The sequence below is a fragment of the Alligator mississippiensis genome, chromosome 2 (assembly GCF_030867095.1).
Source record: "Alligator mississippiensis isolate rAllMis1 chromosome 2, rAllMis1, whole genome shotgun sequence".
Taxonomy (NCBI): domain Eukaryota; kingdom Metazoa; phylum Chordata; order Crocodylia; family Alligatoridae; genus Alligator; species Alligator mississippiensis.
The window spans coordinates 296,509,441-296,531,736 of record NC_081825.1 but is presented as its reverse complement, the minus strand read 5'-3'; the positions used below and the strand labels follow the sequence as shown (position 1 = coordinate 296,531,736).

The 22,296-nt window shown below is 43.3% G+C and overlaps 1 protein-coding gene across 3 annotated transcripts in view; it reads right to left on the bottom strand.

The window, feature by feature from the left end:
• The window catches only part of LRRC9 (leucine rich repeat containing 9), a 75,937-nt gene that overhangs the window by 32,925 nt on the left and 20,716 nt on the right, over nucleotides 1-22,296 (bottom strand). For all 3 annotated transcript variants that reach the window (XM_059723367.1, XM_059723368.1, XM_059723369.1), the window contains exons 10-22: nucleotides 17,961-18,137; nucleotides 16,707-16,824; nucleotides 15,650-15,785; nucleotides 14,812-14,958; nucleotides 13,947-14,068; nucleotides 12,599-12,811; nucleotides 9,595-9,714; nucleotides 7,927-8,118; nucleotides 6,881-7,006; nucleotides 5,917-6,057; nucleotides 1,895-2,072; nucleotides 803-1,023; nucleotides 4-126 (exon numbers count right to left, since the gene is read on the bottom strand). In XM_059723367.1, the coding sequence (XP_059579350.1) occupies nucleotides 4-126; nucleotides 803-1,023; nucleotides 1,895-2,072; nucleotides 5,917-6,057; nucleotides 6,881-7,006; nucleotides 7,927-8,118; nucleotides 9,595-9,714; nucleotides 12,599-12,811; nucleotides 13,947-14,068; nucleotides 14,812-14,958; nucleotides 15,650-15,785; nucleotides 16,707-16,824; nucleotides 17,961-18,137 (2,014 nt within the window). The remainder of the gene's footprint in view (nucleotides 1-3; nucleotides 127-802; nucleotides 1,024-1,894; nucleotides 2,073-5,916; nucleotides 6,058-6,880; nucleotides 7,007-7,926; nucleotides 8,119-9,594; nucleotides 9,715-12,598; nucleotides 12,812-13,946; nucleotides 14,069-14,811; nucleotides 14,959-15,649; nucleotides 15,786-16,706; nucleotides 16,825-17,960; nucleotides 18,138-22,296) is intronic.

Genomic DNA, 22,296 nt, shown 5'->3' with positions numbered 1-22,296 from the left:
TACAACAGCAACACCATCTAAGGCTTTGAGTGATGCGAGATGGAAAATTACGAACAAGCGGTAGTTATCTTGTTTCCACACAATTAGATTACCATACATGTCCAGTATTATCAGATTAATTAAACCCTAAGAAAAAAAATACACAGATTAAGCCTTATTATTATCATCACTCCAAACATTAGTGAGCAAAGACATTCAGGCTGCTCTGTATGTTTGCCTGTAATCCCTTTCTTCAGCTCACAACTCCATGTATCAAGTTTGCAACAACATTTTATAAAACCCAGGCCTTCTCATGTACACTTAGGCTACTTGATATCCATTTGGTTGCGTAAAGCAGGTACAAATTACGCTTGTACGTTGTTTAAAGCAATTCTGCCTTACCAGTCTGCTAAAGGGTCTGAATGTAAATGAAAATCAGGTCTTCAGTCTCTTATTAAGTTAATAATGCTTGAGCCTTTGACTTAGTTCCTGGTATCATTCACTGACTGCATCTGATGTGCAGAGTAGATGGCTCAGGGACGATAATTTTTAGCCCAATCCTGATGAGTGTTTAGCACCTCCTTCCCAGTGCTGAGCACACAAATCCCGACGGAAGATCAGACTAGAGGGTCTTAAGGACAATTACCACAGGTCCAATTTTTAAAAATGGACAAATGCAAGCCTTGCAGGGACAATTTAGGCAATCGCTTGTTAACATGGCTGCCTATATTTATAGGAGGTATAAGGTAATTAGTAAAGAGCAATTTGCAAGTTTGTTCCCTGCTCTTCCAGCCCAAACCTAAAGCAATAGCAGCCACTTTACCTTCAAGTGATATATCTCTTGGTTGGTAGATACATAGTTATTGCTTATGTAGAGTTCTATTAGTGCATAGGCTTTCTGCAAACCAGCCAATGAGGTGATTCTGTTGCTCTCAAGAGAGAGGTAATGAAGATGAGACAGGTTGTCAAACACATGTCTCTCCAGGCTGATGAGAAGATTATTATTTACACTAAGTCGTGTTAGTTTGGTGAGTTTTGAAATTCCTGGGAAAATAAAGGAGATATCCTTAACAGACTACAGTGAAAAGCAAAAGGAATGGGCAACTGAGATGGTAAAACAAGCTACACGCAATACGATTTGGCATCCAGGTCTGATGCCAGCAGGATCAGAAGGGATCACTGATGGCCTGTTCTCCTAGCAGCCCAAAGACTGTCTAGGGAGAGGCCACTAGGGGGAGGCATCACCCCTAAAGCAGCAGCAGAAGTCCTTGGGACAGGCTTTGAAGCAAAGGGGATGTGGAAGTTTAGAGGAGGATATAACAACTGCCCCAGGGTTACTGGAACATTGGATCTTAGAGTTTGCACACATAAATCTCTCCATTTAAAAGTGAATGTTTTATAACTTGAATGGTTAATCACCATCACATTTTAGAGATTAATGACCAAAGAGATTGCAGCTATCACAGGAACTATTATATTTCTTGCACCAAGTGTACAGGCTACAGCAAGTTTGTACACTAAAAGTGCACATGCATCCACACCTAAAAATAGTTTTTGACGTAAAGACCTAGACTTTGCTTTTTTAAACACAATTGCTCTGCCTCACCTCTTCTCTTTGTTTCTGTCAAAGATTCATCACAAGAAATACCCTGGGGTCTTCAAAAGGAGGCTGGATAATCACCTAGCCGGGGTCGTTTGACCCCAGCATTCTTTCCTGCCCATGGCGGACTTGATGATCTACTTAGGTCCCTTCGACCTTACCAGCTATGAGTAGAGATAATTTATTTTTTAATCTGAAACCTTTAAATCATATAGTTCAGAAAGCAATACAAATAAAAAAGACACTAGAGTGGAAATGTTTCTATTGTGCCCAACTTAAATGTCTTGATTTAAATTAACTTCCTCAGTACAGTACCGTCTAGGTTTGAAATGCAGTTTCCATCCAGCGTGAGCTCTTCAAGGTTGAGGCAAGATTCCAATCCTTCTACTTTAGTTAGATTATTGTTGCTAAAAGATGCCCATTTTAAATTCCCCAGTTTCTCCAGGTTGGCAATTTTGGAGAGATGTTGTCCATCAAAATCTAAGACCGTGATCTGAATTAAAAGAAAAAGTCTCAGTCAGCCAATCTATCTGGAATTTAATTCTGACAAATGCTGCCATCACAATAATTCTACCAGCGTTTCCCACTGATATCAATAGGAGTCTCTTCCTGAATAACACTGAATGAGCTACAGCTCCACAATGCAATTCAGGTTTTCATTTTAACATCTTCAAGAAGACTCCACCACTTGCACCAGAACAAACCATGATTGTGCAGTATAAGTAAACATGCTCTCAAATGCCCAATGCAGGTAAATCTAGCATCAGAAACATGCATAAAATGTTTCTAGTATAAACCAGATCTCAGCACTGGATTAATTTAACCCTTTCTGCAAACATAGAATAAGAATGATGTGATTGGTTAGCCTGTTGTCACGTCTTAATTCTAAAATCCAGAGGTGAAATCTTGGTATTATGGAAGTCAACGGTAAAACCTTCATTTCCGATGGGTCAGGATATCACCTGAATTTGTTAGCTCGGTATTCTATTAGGGGTTCAATGTTTGCTAAGAAAGGATTAATCCTAGTTTCATGGTTCCCTTTTATCTCTGATTCAGCATAAACATATTCTTTTCTTTCCTTTAATGTCTGTATCGTATTCATCTGTTTTGTTTTTCACGCCTGAAAAACTCTTGGGCAGGGATGAACTTAGATCCAAATGCATGTTTCTCACTTGGTCTTGTCAAAGAACTGTTTTTCATCTGCAGTGACTGCAAACACTCACTTCTCAATACCTTCGTGGCAGAGAGAAAGTGCAATCAATGATCTCTTCCACAATGTGATGGCATTGCCATGACTCCACCCTTTCTCAGAAAACAACCAGTAAGGTTACTGTATGTTTTATTAGGCTAACCAAGCATCTTAGCTTGGGAACTTGCAGGTTAGGTCTTTGGGGGTCCAGGGTACTCAGCACCATCTCTGATCTACACCAAGCAATCATTACAGAATTCAAAGCTGTTCTTTATTTTTGCTATGCTGATAGGCAAAATGTTCATTCTTCTAGCTCTTGTGATGTCCCTTTCTTTCTGCAAAAATATCTTCTATCCCTACATGAACTCGGTTAATAATACCCCAAAAGTGTAACGCTGTGTGCAGAAACACTGGCTTTCTTGGCTGTTTCTGCAAACATGCACTTTGTAATGCACGCAGAGTAGACCACTATGCTCATCAGCAGAAACTGTTTTCCTCTAGCTATTTTGTACTCTGCACTACAAATTGAACTGACAGAGGAGCTCTTAACCTTTTATCCTTGGGAGATTAACGTGATTTCAGATGACAGGTCAGAGCATGGATTATGACCGGTCAGGATGACCTTGGCTCTTCCTATATGGTTTTCAGTTATATAATATGCTTCTAAACATAACTGGTTATTCAAGGTAAGAGACATTATTTGAAGCAATACCATCAATGTGCTTAGGCCTGAAATTAGACCTACCAGCTTTCTCCTTGTAAGTGGGCTTGGTGTTGCATTTTATTAGAACTCTTTGAATACCTGAAAGTTTCAAACCTGCCGGCTCTGCAACTATCAGTCAAAAAGCTCTTGTTATTAGAGAAGAAAAGAGTAGCAGGCAGAGATGGCTACAAGGAAAATAGCCAGCCAGGGGAAGTGGCAGAGGCTAGGAATGCCTATCACACAGCTGATTACTCTGCAATAATCTAGCAAGGCAAAGCCCTGCTTGGACCAGCAGTAGTAAGTTGCACTGGAGGCACGTCAGCAAGCCCACTCAGGAAACACCTGTAGCAGCTCAGGGAGCCACGTGACCAAATGGGACATGGCTTCCAGCCATATGAACCCAGGATCTGAGCCAGAGGAGGCAGTTGGAGGCAACAACTCCATAGCAAGAGGAATGCAGGAGATCTCTTAACTGGCACCAGGGCTATCTTGAGGAAGGTGAACAGAGTGATGATGCCCTAGAAGGGAATATTACCTGGGGTAAGGGGGAAACCCTATTATGCAGGCAGGTAGCCATTGTCTATGTTTGGACCCAAAGGGGGCTTAGTTTGTATTTGCCAGAAGGCTTACTCCTGGGTTACAGATTCAATGATGGTTTAAGAGTAGCTGAAAGGGAGTGAGCAGAGGCCATGGTGGGGTGCCCGAGAGGTGCCTGGAGGCACTTGGGGGCTTAACCCACATCAGGGTGCTAGATGGGCACACAAATGTTTAAAGCCCTGCTAGCAGCCCAGACCTGATGGGGAGATCCAAGCCTAGAGAGGAAGAAAGAAAGGCTGAAGCCTAGTTTGGACAGGAGTTGGACAAGGGCCCGGGGAGGCCAGAACCAGGGCCAGGGGGGTCTTGCATACAGAGCAGATTCAATGTCTAAGGCAGGGCAGAGGCAGCCCTAGAGGGGTGAGACCAGGGTCAGGGGCCCAGATGGAGCCAGAGTATGCTCAGTGCACAAGGGAGGGCAGAGATAGCCCCAGAAGGGCAAGATCAGGGCCAGTGGCCTATAGCCCAAGCAGGACACAATCTGAGAGGGAAAGATTTGGGCTGGGACTCAGAGAAAAGGGGCTGAAGCTGGGAAGGCTGAGGTCCCGAGAAGTGTATAGAGGCCTGAAGAGGCCTGGTATCATGTTGAGGCCAAATGGACACCAAAGTCATTTATTGGTAACTTCTGCAAGGCATGGCTGTGATGTAAGGGGCAGTTGGAACCACATAATTAACCCTTAAGGCTCACAGGTGCCCTAGGGCATGGCCAGGCTGAGAGTGCTCATACAGAAAGGGCAGGATTGAGACCGGCAGAGTCCAGGAGGGACCTGCTGGCTGTTAGAGGAACTGTGGCTCACTCTACGACCCATTAGGAAGCCTCCCTTCCAATCAAACAATTACATCAAAGGTGTGGCAGGTGAGTGAGAAGGGGCGGGCACCCTACAGCTGGAGTAGGGTATGGGTTGTGCGGCCACCAGGGGCCATTCCAGCTGTCCCTGGAGCACCAACTCGGTTACAGGCTCACAAGAAAGGAGCGGGCATACAGAGAAGAAAGAACTGCACAATACATATGTGAAACTGCAGTTGTATCTTTTCAGCTTAAGGTCCAAAATATCTTGAACAGTCTAACAATTTTAGGGAAAAAGTACATGTATACTTAAAGATTAAGACCCCAGCTCCCCCTTCAGATGGGTACATAGCACTTATGCAACTATATTAGCTAAGTAAGTGGCATTTTGGGCTATTCAGATGCTAGGTTCTCCTCACCATAGTAGGGTTGAATGTACTTATCTTAGCTCCCAGAGGTCCTAACCAGCAGGCCAATGGCTAGATACCCCTGCTGCTGAAGCTGGCTTACTGGACAACCAAAAGGAAAAGAGATGTGGGGCCAGGAGGGAGCAAGGCAGAAGGTGTGTAGTTCAGTCAGAAGGATGCTGCCTGGAAGGCAACAACACTAGACATCATTGTATAAGTTCTACTTTAACACAAACAGAAGTTGTGAGCTTGATACAGAAATTCCTAGGTGAGTTACTCTGGTTTGTTTTATGCAAGAGTTCTTTAAGGGGCCCTTTCCACCTTAAAAATCTGGGAATGCTAGAAAGAAATTTCCACCATGGGAAGGTTATCTAATAAATGTCCATTGTGAGGGTTCTTACCACCTCCTAAGAGGAATCTGGAAGCAGCCACTATGACTGACAAGATACTCCACTGGCCTAATTGCTAGTTTAATCTGGCAAAGATTCCTGCTTTTGTTGTCACTGTTGTTCTAAATGTTGACACTACACTGCATTATAAAAGGGCTCCAAAAGATATTTATAATCAGCACATATCAAGTCATCAAACAAGCAGAAGACAAAGACATGGCAGAAATCATCAGTGCAGACTTGCTTTATATTATAGTTTCAACCTTACCATAGAATACCAGTTGCTCTTGAGCTGTGTCTGCAAATCCACTCTGTTCTTGCTAAACTGGGTCAGAATTTTGGCATAAGAGAATACACTAAGAACGTGTCGCCTCTCTTCATCAGTCCTGGAGTTTTCTAACAGAGATGACTGACAAAATGAAAATACTGTATAAGGTAATGTACATATTCCATAACCTACCACAAATGAAAAGACCTTATAGTGTGCAATCCTCCAATATAAGGAGATGGCTCAAATATTAATAAATCTAACAGATATTAATATATCTAATTCTATATCTAATATCAAATATTAACATATCTAACAAAGATCTACTAGGTCTAGATCTCTTCTTTGTTAGATTTTTAGGATGTATTAATGAACAAACAAAAAAGATCAAACAACTAATCAGGAGAAATCTTGAAGCCTTCCCTTCATTTCTGCTCATCTCCTGCTCTAATTAGTCCCAGTTCTAGTCAATGAGAGATTGTCTGAGTAAAGACAAAATAAAACCTGAGTAAAGTTCTCAGGAATTTGGGTCCAGTTGTTTAAAAAAATATTAATAATTCATTTAGTACTTTTTGTATTCCCACCATTGTCTATAAGAGGAAAAAACATAGTTAATTTTCTGCTTTCTGAGGGGAGTAGAAATTAAGCAGAGTTGTTTTCAACAACTTCAAAATTATATCAAATCTATCATACTAAGGCATTTCTTTGTGTACCACTGTACTGCCTGTGTCAGCAAAGTACTAAGTGGCAGCAGTATTTATTAAATGCCTGCTGCTTCATCACAAATTCCTGACAGCACAAAACATGGCATTTTCAGAATGCGTGTGAAACTAAGTTTAAAAAAAAAAAAAAAGATTAGAGAGAAGCCTTTTTAAAACAAATGTTGAATGGCATGACTATGTCTATGACTTGATTTCTCCACTCTTGCATTCACTGTAAGTTACAACAAAATGAAACATCAAACCTGTGTGATCTTGGACCCAGCGATATAACGCACAGCATCTGCAGCCTCTTCTTCTGTGATCAGGACCCCGTCTAAATGAGTAAGTGCCTTTAATCGGCCAATGACACTCAGACGCAATGAGCCTGGCTTGGGAAAAAAAGCAAAGGCACTTCATTTCTTCATATTTTATATCTGATTTTATTTTAAGCTGTTGATAATCTTTCCAATCCAATCTGCTCTTATTTTATGTAAGCAAATGCTTGTACCGAGATTGGTCTTGTGTGTCCACGTACTGGAGCCAAGGGCATAAGGTGCCCCCTTGCTGCCCTATACAGCCTACCCCTAGCCTGAGCAGCTAGGGGGTGGGAGAACAGCTGCCAGAAGGCCATCATGTCCTCCCCACTTCTGTGGGCTGAGAGCGAGCAGAAATGTGTGAAGAAGGGGCCGAATCTTGCTACCCCTGCACAGGCCACAAGGAATAACGTAAACGTGAGCAAAGTTTGAATGTGGCACTCATGTCAAAGCTGCTCTAGATGTATCAATCAGCAAATAACCCTCCTCTGGAAGTGAGGAAGAGGGAAAATGTGTCTCTCAGGGACTCTGTGTCAGATTTCTTCTAAAACCATTTCTGCAGCTTTCTACCTGGAGGTTGTGACTGAAGAAAATGGGCATGATTATCCACTACATCAGGGGTGGCCCAGCTGCGGCACAGGTAGCCTGTGTGTGTGGCATGTGGCAGATGGGCAGGGGACAGGGAACAGATTGGGCAGGGTAAGGGATCAAAGTAGCACTTGTGGGGCTGGGGTGCAGCATGGGGCTTAAATTGTGGCACCCCTGCCAAAAAAATTGGCCTCCCACTGCACTACATTAAGATCCTGACAAGCTAAAGGAAGCTTCAAGTGGATGTAAAAATTACATTTACATCTGCTTTTAGGCCTCTTTTGTAGCTGAGTGGTGTAATGGGGCCTCAACATATGGAAGAATCAGGTCTAGCATTTAGCTCCTTATTGTCAAATCACTGTTTTGGGTAGAAGGTTTTCCTGAGAGGGTCAGGTTTTGACACATACCTTATGCCACGGGTTATGTCTGATATCAAGACTGAGTAAGTTGGGAGTGTGTTTACGTAAGACATTTATTTCTTCCCCAGTCTTTTTCAGCTGATTCCAGCTCAGGTCAAAGTACTTCAGTTTGCTCAAGCCTCTAATGCCTTCCAGTGTGATCACATGATTATGGCTTGCATCAAAATACTCCAGGTTGGGCTGCAACATAGTAATGATTGGAGACTAACTGTACATAAAAAAACAACGGCAGCAAAAGGAAGTATTTGGTAATGCACTTGGTTGTAATGGACTTACAAAAGACATGATTCAACCAGATTACATGCTCAGGGTGTCCTTTACTTGGTAGCTCAAAGCCTGCCTGGACAGAAGTCTGGATAAACAATTGAACCTTTGAACGTTATGTGAGCCCAGCCCATTCTCTGTCCATGTCTACTTCATCCACCAGCAATAAGAATGCCGGTGGAATTCATCCCCATCTTGATCAGCCAAGGAAGGCCCTGTAGACCTTTCGTATCAGGCTGAATGGGATAACTGCATCAGTTAAGAGTGGAGGAATCCACAGAGAGTCCTTATAGATTTCATAGATATTAGGGCTGGAAGGGACCTCATAAGATCATCGGGTCCAGCCCCCTGCCCAAGGGGCAGGAAGTCAGCTTCAGTCAAAGGATCCCAGCAAGATAAGCATTCAAATGTTTCTTAAAAGTGTCCAGAGTAGGTGCTTGCACCACCTCTCTAGGAAGTCTATTCCAGGCCTTGAGGGCTCGGACAGTAAAGAAGTTCTTCCTTATGTCCAGCCTAAAATGGTCTTGCAGGAGTTTGTGACCATAACCTGAGTTTGTGACTGTAAACAGGAGTTTGAGGGCCCTTGGAAGACCCTCCCCATCAGCATTATTCTAATTGTTCATGAGTCACAAGAATCCTCCAGAAAGTTCTTGTCTCCCTAAAAACCTGGAGGTCCCCCAGCCAATGGGCCATTTCTCTCAGATGCCTTTAGTTTAGAGGAGTTGATTTCCCTATTACAGGAAAACAATGACTTGGGGCCCAACTCCTGCCTGTGTCTGGGAGTAGAAATTCTTCTTGCCCTAGTGCCAAAATAGCAAGAGAGATTTAACACTCCAGCCCACTCCCCTTCCTTGACTAACGCATATCCTAAACCAAAATGATATATACAGACAACACAACATAGTCTCTACAGTGCTAATGGTTACTTAAATGGGTACGGCATAATATGGGCTTTCCAATGAGACAACACATGCCACATCAGTACAATAAAACACAGGGAAATATTCATGACGTACCACAAACCCCCAAAGTGTACCCGGGCTCATGACAGATATCGTTTTATTGTACAGATGGGGGATCTGAGGCAAGTGAGCTGAAATGACCTGCTAAAGGTCATCCAATAGGTCAGTGGCCCAGCCAGAGACAGAATCCAGATCACCCAAATCCTAGTCCTGAGCTCAGTCTACAAGCCCACACGGCAAAGGAGAGGCAGGGACAAAGGCTTGATTTGGAGGTGGTGGGTTTCCCCCTTTCTGAGTAAATCTAGCTCGCTGTCATGCAAGAAATATGAATCTATTGCAGAACTTCTGTGTGCACAAAAGATTTTCTTTCATCAAAATATTCCCTTTAGTTCAAATTTCCCTTAAAAAAATGCAGAGCAGTGTTACTTACCAAGTTGCAAATGTCATCTAATGAAGTAAATTCATTAAAGCTGACAATGAGCTTTCGAAGCCCAATCAGTCTAGGGATGTCCCGCAGTTTGCTCAGGCTGTTCCCATGCAAATTGAGAACCTAGGTCAAGAGTTGATGAACGGTTACAACTCTTCTGAATGCCCAGTACTGAATACTGAATACCTAATACCTACAACTCTTCTGAATACCCAATACCAACCTTTCTCTAAACACTCAAAAGCCTTGCGTGTTAAGAATGTCAGAAAAAATATAAGTAGTCTATGGTTACAAAGAAAGACTTAAATGATAGGAAGATTGTGAGGGGAAGTCTTATAGACATGGGGGGAAACCGTGTCTTTTATTTCCTGTTTCAAAGGATATTTGTTCTTTTCTCCTTGAAGTAACAGTGGGAAGGCAACTTACACAGTGAATGGTGTCGTAGCAGGAGCAAAAAGTTAGTTTCCAATAGTATTCCACAGATAATGAGAGAGGAGATGCCTTTGTAGAACAGGAAGAAAACTATTCCAGCATTTCAACAAAGACTGCCTCCAAATTAACTTTAAAAGGGGCAAGACTATAATATCCCATAAACAGCAGGAGGGAAAATATAGTCAGTAGGTATGGGAAATCCTGTCAGCTCATGGGGCAGACCTGAGATTGGAACACCTGAGAAATGATTCAGCACTTGTAAATGCTAAATGTAAGGGGTAAATGTTCAGTTCAGTTTGTGCAGACAAAATGGGGAAGTGCATGTTCAAGACGGCAGTTAGATGGGGAATGGCAGGCACTGCACATGCAAATACCTGTAAGTTTGGACTATTCATAGAAATCATAGAAAAGTAGGGTTGGAAGTCTGAGGCAAAATCAACCCTAGCCAAACCATCCTATACAAATGCATTGTCTAACCTATTAACGAAACTACACAATCAACCTTGACACAACTACAAGACATAATACCTAACCTGCCACAGGTAAAGTGAAGGAACCATGGCAGTCAACATCTGGCTGCTGCAAAGGTTGTTAAAATATGCTTGAGAAATCCCAGGAAAAGAGCCCATGACCCCCTGCAACAGGAAGGCAAAACCCCCATAGTCCATACCAATCTGACCATAGGGTAAAATTCCTTCCTGACCCCCAATATGGTGATTGGTCTGACTCTGAACAGGCAGGGTGAGGGCAAGGCCATCTCTAGCAGGAATCTCTGAGTTTCCGTCCCCGCAGAAGCACTGGCACATCCCAGTCAAAAGCTCCAGCCCTGGCTGAAGCCGACACGCAATGCTTCTGAGGCCTATTGTACGTATGCCTCTTGCACTGATATTTTAAAATCTGTGGCTAAAATTTGAAGCTAGCTACATACTTTGGATGATTCTCCATCAAGTTGGATTTGTGTTTTTCCAGTGCCAGAACTGGCATAAAGTCTGTCCAAGAGCAATCGCTACAATTACACAACTACACATCCAAGAAAACTCAAGGTTCAGGTTGGTCCCTTGAGCACTATCTTGTTCTCACATACACTAGCTTCAGCAATTTGCAGTGGAGTTACTTCCCGTGGTAGAACCAGGAGTAAGTTCAGAAACTGGTCCAATACTGATGTGACGGGCTAGCTGGCAGCGACCTAGCCCAGGGGTTTTGAAAGGGCAAAAGATGACTGGAGGACTTGGGATTCCCTTTCCTCACCAATCTGGTAATGATTTGGCCCAGGGGTTTTGAAGGGGTAAAAGACGATTGGAAGACTTGGGATTCCCTTTCATTACCAATCAGGCCCCAGAGACTCGCCCCTCATGTCCCCTGATTGGCCCCTTGGGTCATCTGGAGGGGGATAAAAGGGGCAGCACGGCTGACTCAGGAGACCAGTGAGGGACTATGAGGAAGGAGCTTCAAAGAGCTGGCAAGAGCTGAGCCAGCGAGGCGGAAGCAGTTGCCCCAGAAGAGCCTGAAGGAGCAGGACCTGCAGGCAGCAGTCGGACTCTCAGCAGCATGGTGCGTGGCTGGCAGGAGAGGCTTCCCGTTGGGCTCCAGGATCCCCTATGAGAGGCTGTGGCTGGCAGGAGAGACTTCCCACTTCAGCAAAGATCTGAGCAGCGACCTGAGGGCTTCCCAGCTTGGCTTCCAGCTCCTCCAATCGGAGACCAGGCAGCTTGACGTGAGGCGGGGGCTCCAGGAAGATCAAGACCCCTAGCAGCTTGGAGCAGTACCAGCACTAGTGGCTGTGTGGTAGCATTCCTGCCTACCTGTGGGAGACCCAAGTTCAAGTCCCAGCTTTGGTGACTTGGGGTGAGTGAGCTAACAAGGAGAAATTCTTCTTGCAGTGGAAAGGGGCCATTGTGTTTTCTCCCTTTCCAGGTACCTAGGCCCTATATTTCCTTGTCCTTTGACATTTTGCATTTTGTGCCTTTTTATATTTCCCCAACCAGTATTGTTTGCTCTGCTGTTTGTGTTTTATATTTTGTTAACCCTGTCTTTTGCCAATGATTGTAAGTGTCTAACCATTGTTGAATCCTGCCCCTTGGGGCACTGTAGTGTCCACCATACCCCCTGATTATGCCTGTTATGTTCCCAGTACTGTTCCCTCATTAAAAGGTATATGGTTAAGTCCCCACGGGTGGTCTGGCTCTGCTCTATAGGGGGAGGACAGTCCCTACACCTCCCACAGCGCTTGTGCACCTGCTTTGACCCGTTCAGTTGGAGAGGGGGTACCTTTAGGAGTACTGCCCAGGTTACACTAGTAATGAGTATTGCTTTGCAAAATCATCAGCATAATCATGTAGAGACATAATGTGTAGAGAGGACTGCACTGTGATCTCACACCAGATTGAAAAATTCTTTTACTTTTAATAACATTACTCTGGCATTAAATTAATAGAAGCAACTCCAGAATCAAGCACAGATGATAGGTTAAAGTTTGGACTTCCTACCTTTCATTGGCTTGGAAGGCAATCTAAAAAGATACGACACAGGTTAAAGAATGAATTTGTCCTGCTGCAGTTTAACAGACAATGCTCACCATGATTTGGCTGTAAATATTGGCCTTAGCAACTGAAAGCACTGTTTTTTCATCCAAGCAAACAATTTTTGGTCTGGCCTTTACTGCAGGCTCCATATTTAGTGCTTCATTGTCCAGTTGCAAGTCATGAGACAGTATGAATCCTTCCGTGTTTCTGTTTCCTTCTTCTACAATCACGTTGTTGAGTATAGAGAACAAGGATTGAATTTTGACCTAAGCAAAATAGTATTCATCAATATTTGTCACAGTTCTAATTTTCAGTCAGGTAAATTATGTAAAAATGTATATACAAATTCACAAAATTAAAAGATTGCCATTCATAAGAGAGTACCTCTGATTATGCTTATGCAAGCACCTGAATATTAGTGTTTGTTAAAAATCCTATGTGTCATAGGGTTTGCCATATCCTGCCACATAGGATACCCCCACTGAGGACAACAGAAATCAGCTGTCTTGCCAAGCACCAAACTTTGCAGTTGTTCACTGTTCAGCTAAGGAGAATTCAGTAAAGCTATCTGGAGTAGGCTTGGCAGAGGCAAACAACCCACTCAAATGCAACACAACCTCTTCCCCCTGAGTCTCTTTACACTCCTCCTTCTCTGTAGTTTGTTTGGAAGGGTTCCTGGTTCAGATCCTGTGTGTCTTTTATGAGCAAAGTCACAGGTTCACAAGGCCAGTCCACTGTGGAACTTAAAAAAAACAAACAAACGCAAAAAAGAACAGAAAATCCTTTTTAATTAAGGCAAAACCCATTCAGACTATCAGCTCATGACTATTGCGCAGTGGTGTCACATCACGCTTCCTACCACACAACACTACTGCGCAGCAGTCACAAGCTACAGCGCAGGCAGCGTCTCATGTAGACATGGCTATTCTCTTCTTGGCTCTCCATTTACTGCAGCAAAGATGATTTCATCTGACTTGTTGGGGGGTTTAGAGTCAAGCTGCTGTTGCCTGTGTGGGGCAGGCAGCGGTGGCGGTGGTGTTGGGACAGGTGGCTAGAGGGGGCTACGGGGAATTTTGGGGTGGCTATAGTCCCCCGCAAGGCCCTCCCTAGCACCACCCCTCCTGGCAGGGTGCGCAGCAGGATGTGGAGCTGCTCCACAACCAGGCTGGGATTTTGTAGTGGTGACAGTGTGGTTTGGAGCTGGGGCAGAGCTGCGATCTGCAGCCTGCATGCCCTAGGCAGAGATGTGCAGGCAGCGGATCACGGCTCTGCCCTGGCTCTGGACCACACTGTCACCGCTACAAGAAGCCGGGGCACAGATTTCAACTGGTTTTTTCCTCTTGACCTCCAAGGTCTGAAGCTGACCCTCCTACACCCCAGGAAGAAAAGCAAAGTTCATACCAGCGTAATGTACTCAAATTCAATGAGGTATTCCGGCAAGACCAGCTCATGATCGAACACAAACCACTCACACCGCCGAAGGCTGCAATCACAGCTTGTGTGTTCCAAGGAAGAACATGCTTCTGCAGTAGGAAAAAAGAACCATATTCAAGATGGTGTTTTACACAGGTTTTCCAGTTACAATGGGTATAATGAACTTAAATATCTCTCTCATTTAAAAAGTTCAAATTTGAAAATAGAAGTCAGTATTTGATTTGTACCCTCTTTACATATCCTGTTGTGGTTTCCAAAAATATTATCAAATTTTACTACAGAATCTGTCACTTAAATTTATCTTTTTCTAAGGCAAGGCTGTTCCTCTCCAGATCCTCCCAGGGCAGTAAAGAGTAGTTCCCCAGCAGACTTCAGTACCAAGGAGACATACACAAAAGAAACCACTGCTCCTTCCCTTGTGCAAGTTCTAGGAAGGCAGGGATGGGGAATTGGCAGAGACTGGACTCTAAATCCCCAACAAGTCAGATGAAATCATCTTTGCCGCAGTAAATGAGGAGCCAAGGAGAGAATGGCCATGTCTACATGAGACGCTGGCTGCGCTGTAGCTCGTGACTACTGCGCGGTAGTGTTGTGTGGTAGGAAGCGTGATACGACACTACTACACAATAGTCACAATCTACTGCAGTCAGCATCACAAAACAGCTGTTCCTCGGTGCGACTGGCCAGTAACTCTGGTTACTGTTTGTTTATACAAGTACTACATGACTGCACAGTAACGACTACACAGTCAGCATCTTGTGTAAATGCGGCCAGTAGCACATAAACACTGATGTAACCTTAACATTGCGCTAAGTGCCTCCAGGTACAGTACCTGTATCAAAAGCAGATGTACCACTTTGTAAATGCTTCCAAGGCCGGAACACCGAATTAACGCCTGGATAGTTGACTTGACTGATGGAATCCTTCTCACGCGCTGGGGCACTACGGCCAAGAAAAGCTTTGGCAAGTATGAGTTTCCCTAGATACAGAAAGAAAGGAAACGTAATGCTCACACTACCAAGTCTCACCTCAGTGCACGGCAAGTAAAGTGTCAGTGGTCAGCTTAATAGTGGAAAGATAATCTCCTGGCCTTGGAGGTGAATGATCTAACAGGGGATATCTGTTTTAGCTCTTGTTATTATGATGTGATATTTATGTTGTTCATGAAACACATGCATTTTGGGACAAGAGATTTATCTAGGGCTAGCAATATTTAGCTAAAATTTATAGGCAGCCAACTCAGAACTAGAAAAAGAAAAGTGGCACCAATGTTTTTCTCTAACCTGTCCTAGGTGCTCTGAGTTAGCACCATCCCTTTGTTTCTGCGTTTCTTCCTATAGCTTGTGAGGCATTGAGTCTAGAAAGACTCAGCTAATATCTCATAGTTCCCAGAGGGAGAATGTCTCCCTTAGCTGCTTCACAACCTTGTCTGACAATTACCTCTCCAAATGCCAAGCCATTGTCTTAGTGAAGCTTCCTAATACACAGATATGTCATTAAGCCAGGACATCAAGACTCTGAGTTCCTCTCTAAGGACCTGCCCACCCTCTCACAGCTACCACTGAACTTAAATCAGAAGTTTTTGTAAGTTTTCCTAAATTTGTGATTTAGGAAATAAGCCTTTCAGCTGTCAATACACTTTAGACCATCTTTCCAAACTACTGCATTACCATGCCTGAATGGTTCCTCAGGATCTCTGCTATTTTTGCCTTCAGCCTCAGCTTGTTGTTGCAAGAATTCTATTCTGGGACATTCAGATATACTTAGACTGTTAGAGAGGAGAACGGCTTCTTCCCCGTTAGGCTGCTGCAAAGATTAAAGCAAGATGTGAGCATGTTTATTTGGCTCACAAGACTTATAAGAATGTAATGACATTTAACCATAAACTTGAAAATAACCAATTGATTTTTGGAGGAGTGAGAGGGAGAAGAGAGAAAAGTACAGGAGCAGAATGATTTCTATGATATCATAATTTAGACAGGAAGAAAAAAATAAGAGACAAGAAAGATCATAAACTCTTTGGAGCAGAGACTGTATCTTGCACCCTCAGGGGAGCCTGTGAATGTTGCCTTATCTAGACAATCTGATTTGATTTTGTTCAGGGTTTCTAGGATATTCCTGCCGTGTCTGACTGGGGCCAGAGGAGTCCTGGGAAAGAAAGCCCAGCAGTAGAGTCATGTGGCTGAAACTGCCAGTACCTGATGCAGGGAATGAGAAGGATGAAAGATGACAGTCATTACTGTATGAACACAAAAAAAAAATAAAATTATAAAACAAAATGGCTGGGAGAAACCACCAACTTGTTCCAGAGGTAGAAAACTTTGGGGCCTGAGCTGAAAGACAGACCTAAGTCATGGAGCCTTCTGTAATGACGATGTACCACTCCTGATGCACCACTTGCATAGAGGAGGCACACAGACATTAGAGAGAAGCTGTGCAACAAAAAGAGAAGGAGCTGGGGGAAGACAAAAGGGAAGCTGATAAGCCTATGCTGGGGATGGTAGTGAAAAAGCAAAGGATTCACAAGTATCTACAAGGCGGCAAGGAACAAGAGAAGTAAACAGCAAGAGGAATAAGGACAGGAATAAAAAGGGGGAAAGAAGAACAGGAAGATAGGTATGAAGAGATGAAAGGAGAGGGGATGAGAGAAGCACCACTTAAGACAGCTTTAGGTTTTACCACAAGCTACTAAACAATAAACATTTTTCTGTCTATATTTCATCTCACCTTGTGTTCTTCCATTCTCTGGAAACCATCCTCAAGTATCTGCAGCAGTTGCTTTTTCTTTACTGGCAATTTTGGGTCAAAGACATAAAAGAGATAATCCAGCATCTTCCTGTAGTTTCTTAATGAAAATGAAAAGCAGGGAAATATTTTAGTATTTCTGTTGCAACAAGAGGCAAAAAGCAAAAAAGAAAACCCCAGATACCTTGCCTCAACAGTATACATTCATTGTATGACACTAAGAACCACTTGGATTATAATTAAGGGAACTTCCCCTATCTAAGAAAGGAGATAAGTAATGTTGCTCAATAATGCTGATAGTATCTGATATCTGAAAAACATTAAAAGATCTAGGGCTTGTGGCCTTTTGTCCATTACTGATCTTTCATAATGTAGGCGGGTTGTCTCCAACTCCAAAACCCACTTTTTATTTGTATTTGAAATATCAAATCCTTACCTCCCTCTCTTTCCTTGAGGTCCCTAGCAAGATAACTGAATTAGTGGAAAGGAGGCTGGCTGGGTCATAGCATCCCCACAGAAAACATGGCTTGGTTAATGGAAGGTTGTATACATACACACACAAATTCACTGCCCCAGTGAATGTAAAAAGACAAAAAAAACCCACACATTAACTGTACTAAGATCTCTATTAGTAACAAAGTATTAACATGAGGTCATAGATTCATAGATGTTAGGGGCTGGAAGGGAATTCTTGAGATCATCAGGTCCAACTCCCAAGTGCTTGGGTAGGAAAGACAACCCCAGCAAGGTGAGTATCCAGATGTGTTTTTGAAGATATCCAGAGTAGGTGATTGCACCACCTCTGGGGGGAGTCTATTCCAGACCTTGGACACTCGAGTCGTAAAGAAGTTTTTGCTTCTAGGTCAGTAAGTCATAAAGTGTACAAGGAAATGGTCACTGCACAAACTGCATCCTGGAGTTGCAGGTTGTGAAGAGAGAATGAGTGACAATTATGCGCTGTTCTTTTCAGCAGCGAAGGCCAAGTCCTTCAAACTGCTGAGACAAGCAGATCTCAGTGCCTGCCCAGAGCTCACTGCAGGATTGGGACTTTCAACTTTATTCAGTTCACTACCTCCCAAAAAATGGCGAGAGCTAACATTTCTAGAAGTAAAGGTTGACAGCACGTTGTTGGTGTGCAGTGCTTTGTTAAGCAGATCTATCACTTGAACTCACACAGTTTAAATGTTTTACACAGGATTTGCTGCACTAAACTGTCCCTAAAATGCATACACTTACTCTGTTTCATTTACATTTTCTTTATCCAGCAGCATTTGTAACTTCTCTTCAAATTTCAACCCCAGAATACGGTTGTGCACTCTAAAGATGCGATTTATTTTCACTCCTGTGATACCATACACTTTGAAGTCCCAGGCACAAAATCGGGACAGGATTAGATCTGAGCAGGAATTAAACCTGTGTCCAGGAATGCATAACAAAGAGCACTGGATCAATAACATTTTTCTGTGTGACATTTTTGTAGAACGAAAAAAAAAATTACATAATGCAGAACCTGATTTTTTTCCCCCGCTTGCTATTGAAGGGAAAGAAAAAGACACTTTCAGCTGACTTCTCGTTACTTTTCATCCCATCCAGGAAGAGCACACACCAACTGCTGAAACTTCCTCAGCCTGACGAAGGGTTTTTGAACCCGAAAGCTTGCTTACATTATTTTTTCCAACTATTTAAGTTGGTCTAATAAAAGATATCAGATTCACCCAAAGAACTTTGTCTGCCTTCTCTCTTACATGGCTTTACGACTTAGCATTTTTAACTATAAACATAGGAACACATATGATCTTATTCAACCAACATACTGAAATCATGTAGCAAACATTAACATTAAAGCATTTGTCATCCAGCAGGTTTCTCTCCCATCTGCAGCAGTATGCTTAAAATGCCATATAGCACTGTGAAGTCCTTAACATATCCCTACGGTCACTACGTTTAAGCATGAACACTCCAGAATAACAAAGCTGGAGCTCAACCCCTATTTGTCTTACAAAGTGAGCAATCCCACAGGAATCAATGGGAGTACTGTATAAAATGAATGTGAACCTATAAAGCTATCACTACAGCAAACTGAGAGAGGAAGAACAGCTCTGTAGTTACGGCACTAGTCTGGGACTTGGGAGATAGGTTTCAATTGCCTTTGTAAACTTGGGCAAGTTACTTAGTCTCTCTGTGCATTTATTTCTTGTTTGTAAAGTGGAACAATATTTCCTTACTCATAGGGGTGTGGTGAGAGCAATTTTATTAGCAACTGTGATCTACTCAGATGCACAGGGCTTAGAAAACTAAAATACAGTTCTTAAAATAATTCATTTCTGGAAATACACATGCAAATCAGCAAAACCTGGGGAAGCAAAAAAATAGTAACCAAATATATATATATATATATATATATATATATATATATATATATATATATATATATTATCAGTGGCCAATTTTCTTAAAATAGACAAATGCAGATCTGCTTGCAGCTAATAAAAACAGTTGTTTCTTTAAAGGGCTTTCTGCTAAGATCATTCTTACTCAGACATCTGTATTTCTGTTCCCAACGCTATTGGCATCATTTCTCATTTCTCCTTGTCAATATGAAAACTTCCTGACCTTTACCAACATTTTAAAAAGTCCAGACTGAAATCACTGTTTATAAGGAAGCAACCAATGATATGACTGAGCACGCAGCAACCTACAGCGTTCTAACAAATATCCCTGAACATAAGGAAAGGCACAGCCGAGGTGGACAAGCTTGGAGTACTCAAGCAGAAAACAGCCCCTGAAATATTGTCAACCTAAATTTGAGTCTCCCTGCAACACTGTGTCAGGATATGTATACAGAGACCATGTCAACAGATTCAAATGCTTCTTTACACCAAATAGTAAAGCTAGCCGGGAACTTACTATCACTGCTGTCACAGTAGTCAAAATAGCTCTTAGGTATTTTAGTTTTCCATATATTGTTAGTATTGCATTTCATAAAAAGCTTTATGCATGTAAAATAAAAGATAGCAATTATCAGGCAAACTCCTGGTGGTAAGTATTCCACTTTCTATTGAGTTACTTACTGATTCTTCCTTCGGCAAGCCCTCACAGTCAAGAATGATTGTCTTCCATGATTGTTTTATCTGTGTGTCCAAAGATGGCTGATGAGGCCTAACTGGGATTGACAGACTACCACAGCTTGGACGTGTTTCCGTGTGAGGTGGGTGGTGCTGGATTCTTGATTTGATCTGTGACAGTTTCTGCCGCTCCTGCTTTTCCATCTCCTGTTGTTGTCGTCAGGTGTCAAAGTACTGAGAGCCTTGCAACAGACTCTTCCTCCATTTGGGGTGGTCCTAGGTGACAGTCTCCCATGACTTGACATTGATGATGCATTTTTTTCAGTCGGTCTTAAGGACATCCCTGAAGTGCTTTCTCTGCCCTCCCCTTGAGTATACACCGTGGCTGAGCTGGGAGAATAATACTTGTTTTGGGAATCTGGAGTCGGACATCTGGATGACATAGCCAGTCCAACAAAGCTGATGTCGGATGACCATCACCTCAATACTTGTGCTGTTTGCTTGCAGGAGGACACTAACATTGTGTGTCTTTCTTTCACTGGATTTGGAGGATCTTCCTCAGGCAGAGTTGATGGTACTTCTCCAACAACTTTAGCAGTCTCCTGTACATTATCTATGTCTCAGCTCCATGCAGTAAGGTGGGGATCACAACTGCCTGAGCTTGGTTTTGGATCTGCTGTTGTGATCTTAGGGCCAGTTTCTTCACTTGCACATTTGAGGCAATGTTGGATTTCATTGTCAATGACAGCCTCCTGCAGGAGCCTCCTGGCTTCCAAGGTATGAGAAATGCTCAGTGTTCTCCAGAGTTGCACCGTGGACCTGGATTACCAGAGCTGGGAACTATTCATCAGGAACTTGTTGGTGGAGGACCTTAGTTATCTGAATGTTAAGCATCAATCACCATTTTCTTGTGTGCCTCAGTAAAGATGTCAATGATTGCCCGAAGGTCTGTTTCCAAGTAAGCACACACTATAGCATCATCAGTGTACTGGAGCTCAATGATTGACATCAGGGTGGTGTCAGTTTTGGCTCAGAGTTGGCTGAGGTTAAACAGGATATCATCCACTTCGTAGTTTAGCTCCACTCTGGCTGGAAATTTGTTGGTACAGCAAAAGCTCTGTTATTCAGCATCCCCCGAAAATGGGGGATCAAATATGCCGGTTAATCAAATGTGCACTGTCTGGTGTACTCCCTGGTGTTAGTATGCCGGGGGACAGGGAGGGGGCACCCCGCACAGACTGCTTTGCCCCACGCAGGCTGCTTTGTTCTGGGCCATGGGCCGAAGAAGTGAAGGAGAAGAACTCGGCTCGCAGCGGCGAAACCGGAAGTCGGACCTCCGGTTTCGCTTTTGCTGTGTCCCTTGAATGCCAGTTAGTGGAGCTTTCCGGTTGATAAAGTGCCGGATAACACAGCTTTCGCTGTAGTCAGATGTAGCATTGCACCAAAGAAGAGTGTTGGAGCAATGACGCAGCCTTGCCTAACTCTATAGTTTTAACCTCAAAGGAATCTGTGATAGATACATTACTGAGAACCAGCACTCACGCACTGTCTTGGAGCAGATGGTGAATGGTGATGAATTTCAGTGGGCATCCGTACTTCAGAAAGATCTTCCACAACATTTCTCGGTAGACAGTTGAAAGCTTTCATGAGGTCAAAGAAGGCCATGTAGAGAGGCTTATGTTGTTCCCAGCATTTCTCCTGCAGCTGGTGAGTTGTGAAAATCATGTCAGTTGTGCCTCTTGATGCCCTAAACCTGTACTAAGATTCTGGGAGGTGCTCTTCAGCAAGTGGAAGGAGATGGTTCAGGGGGATTCTCACAATGGTCTTTCCTGTGGTGTACATCAATGCGATCCCTCCGTAGTTTCCACAGTCGAACTTGTCTCCTTTCTTGAAGATTGTCACAATCATGGCATTCCTGAGGTCGTCTGGGATTTCCTCATCATTCCAGATCCTTAAGATGACGGCATGAAGCTGTGATGTGAGCTCTTCTCCACCCTTCTTGAAGATTTCCACGGGGATTCCATCCGCTCTACATGCCTTGCCATTCTTCATCTGCTTGATGGCTTTCCTCACCTCGTCAAGAGTTGGAAGGATTCTGAGATCATCTCTGACTGGGTGTTGTGGGATGGAGTTGAGAACACTCTCACCAACAACAGTCTTGATTGAGAAGGTCAAAACGCTCCTTCCAATGGGCATTGATGGCTCCCCTTTCCTTGATCAGGTCTCCTCCACCCTTAGGTCTTAAAGAGGTTGGTCCTTGAGTGCTCAGTCCATAGATGGCTTTGGTGGTATTGAAGACACCGCATATATTGTGGATGTCAGTGAGCTGTTGAATCTCCTTAGCCCTGTCTTCCCACTATTTGTTTTTCATATCACGGGTCCTGCTTCCTTGGTTTGTTAGAGATTCAATTTCTTTTGCTTTGCATGTCATTTTGCCGTTCACAAAAGGCCTTGGGCTTATAATCAATCAACTTTGGGGTCTCCCAGTCATTCTTATCAAAGCAGTC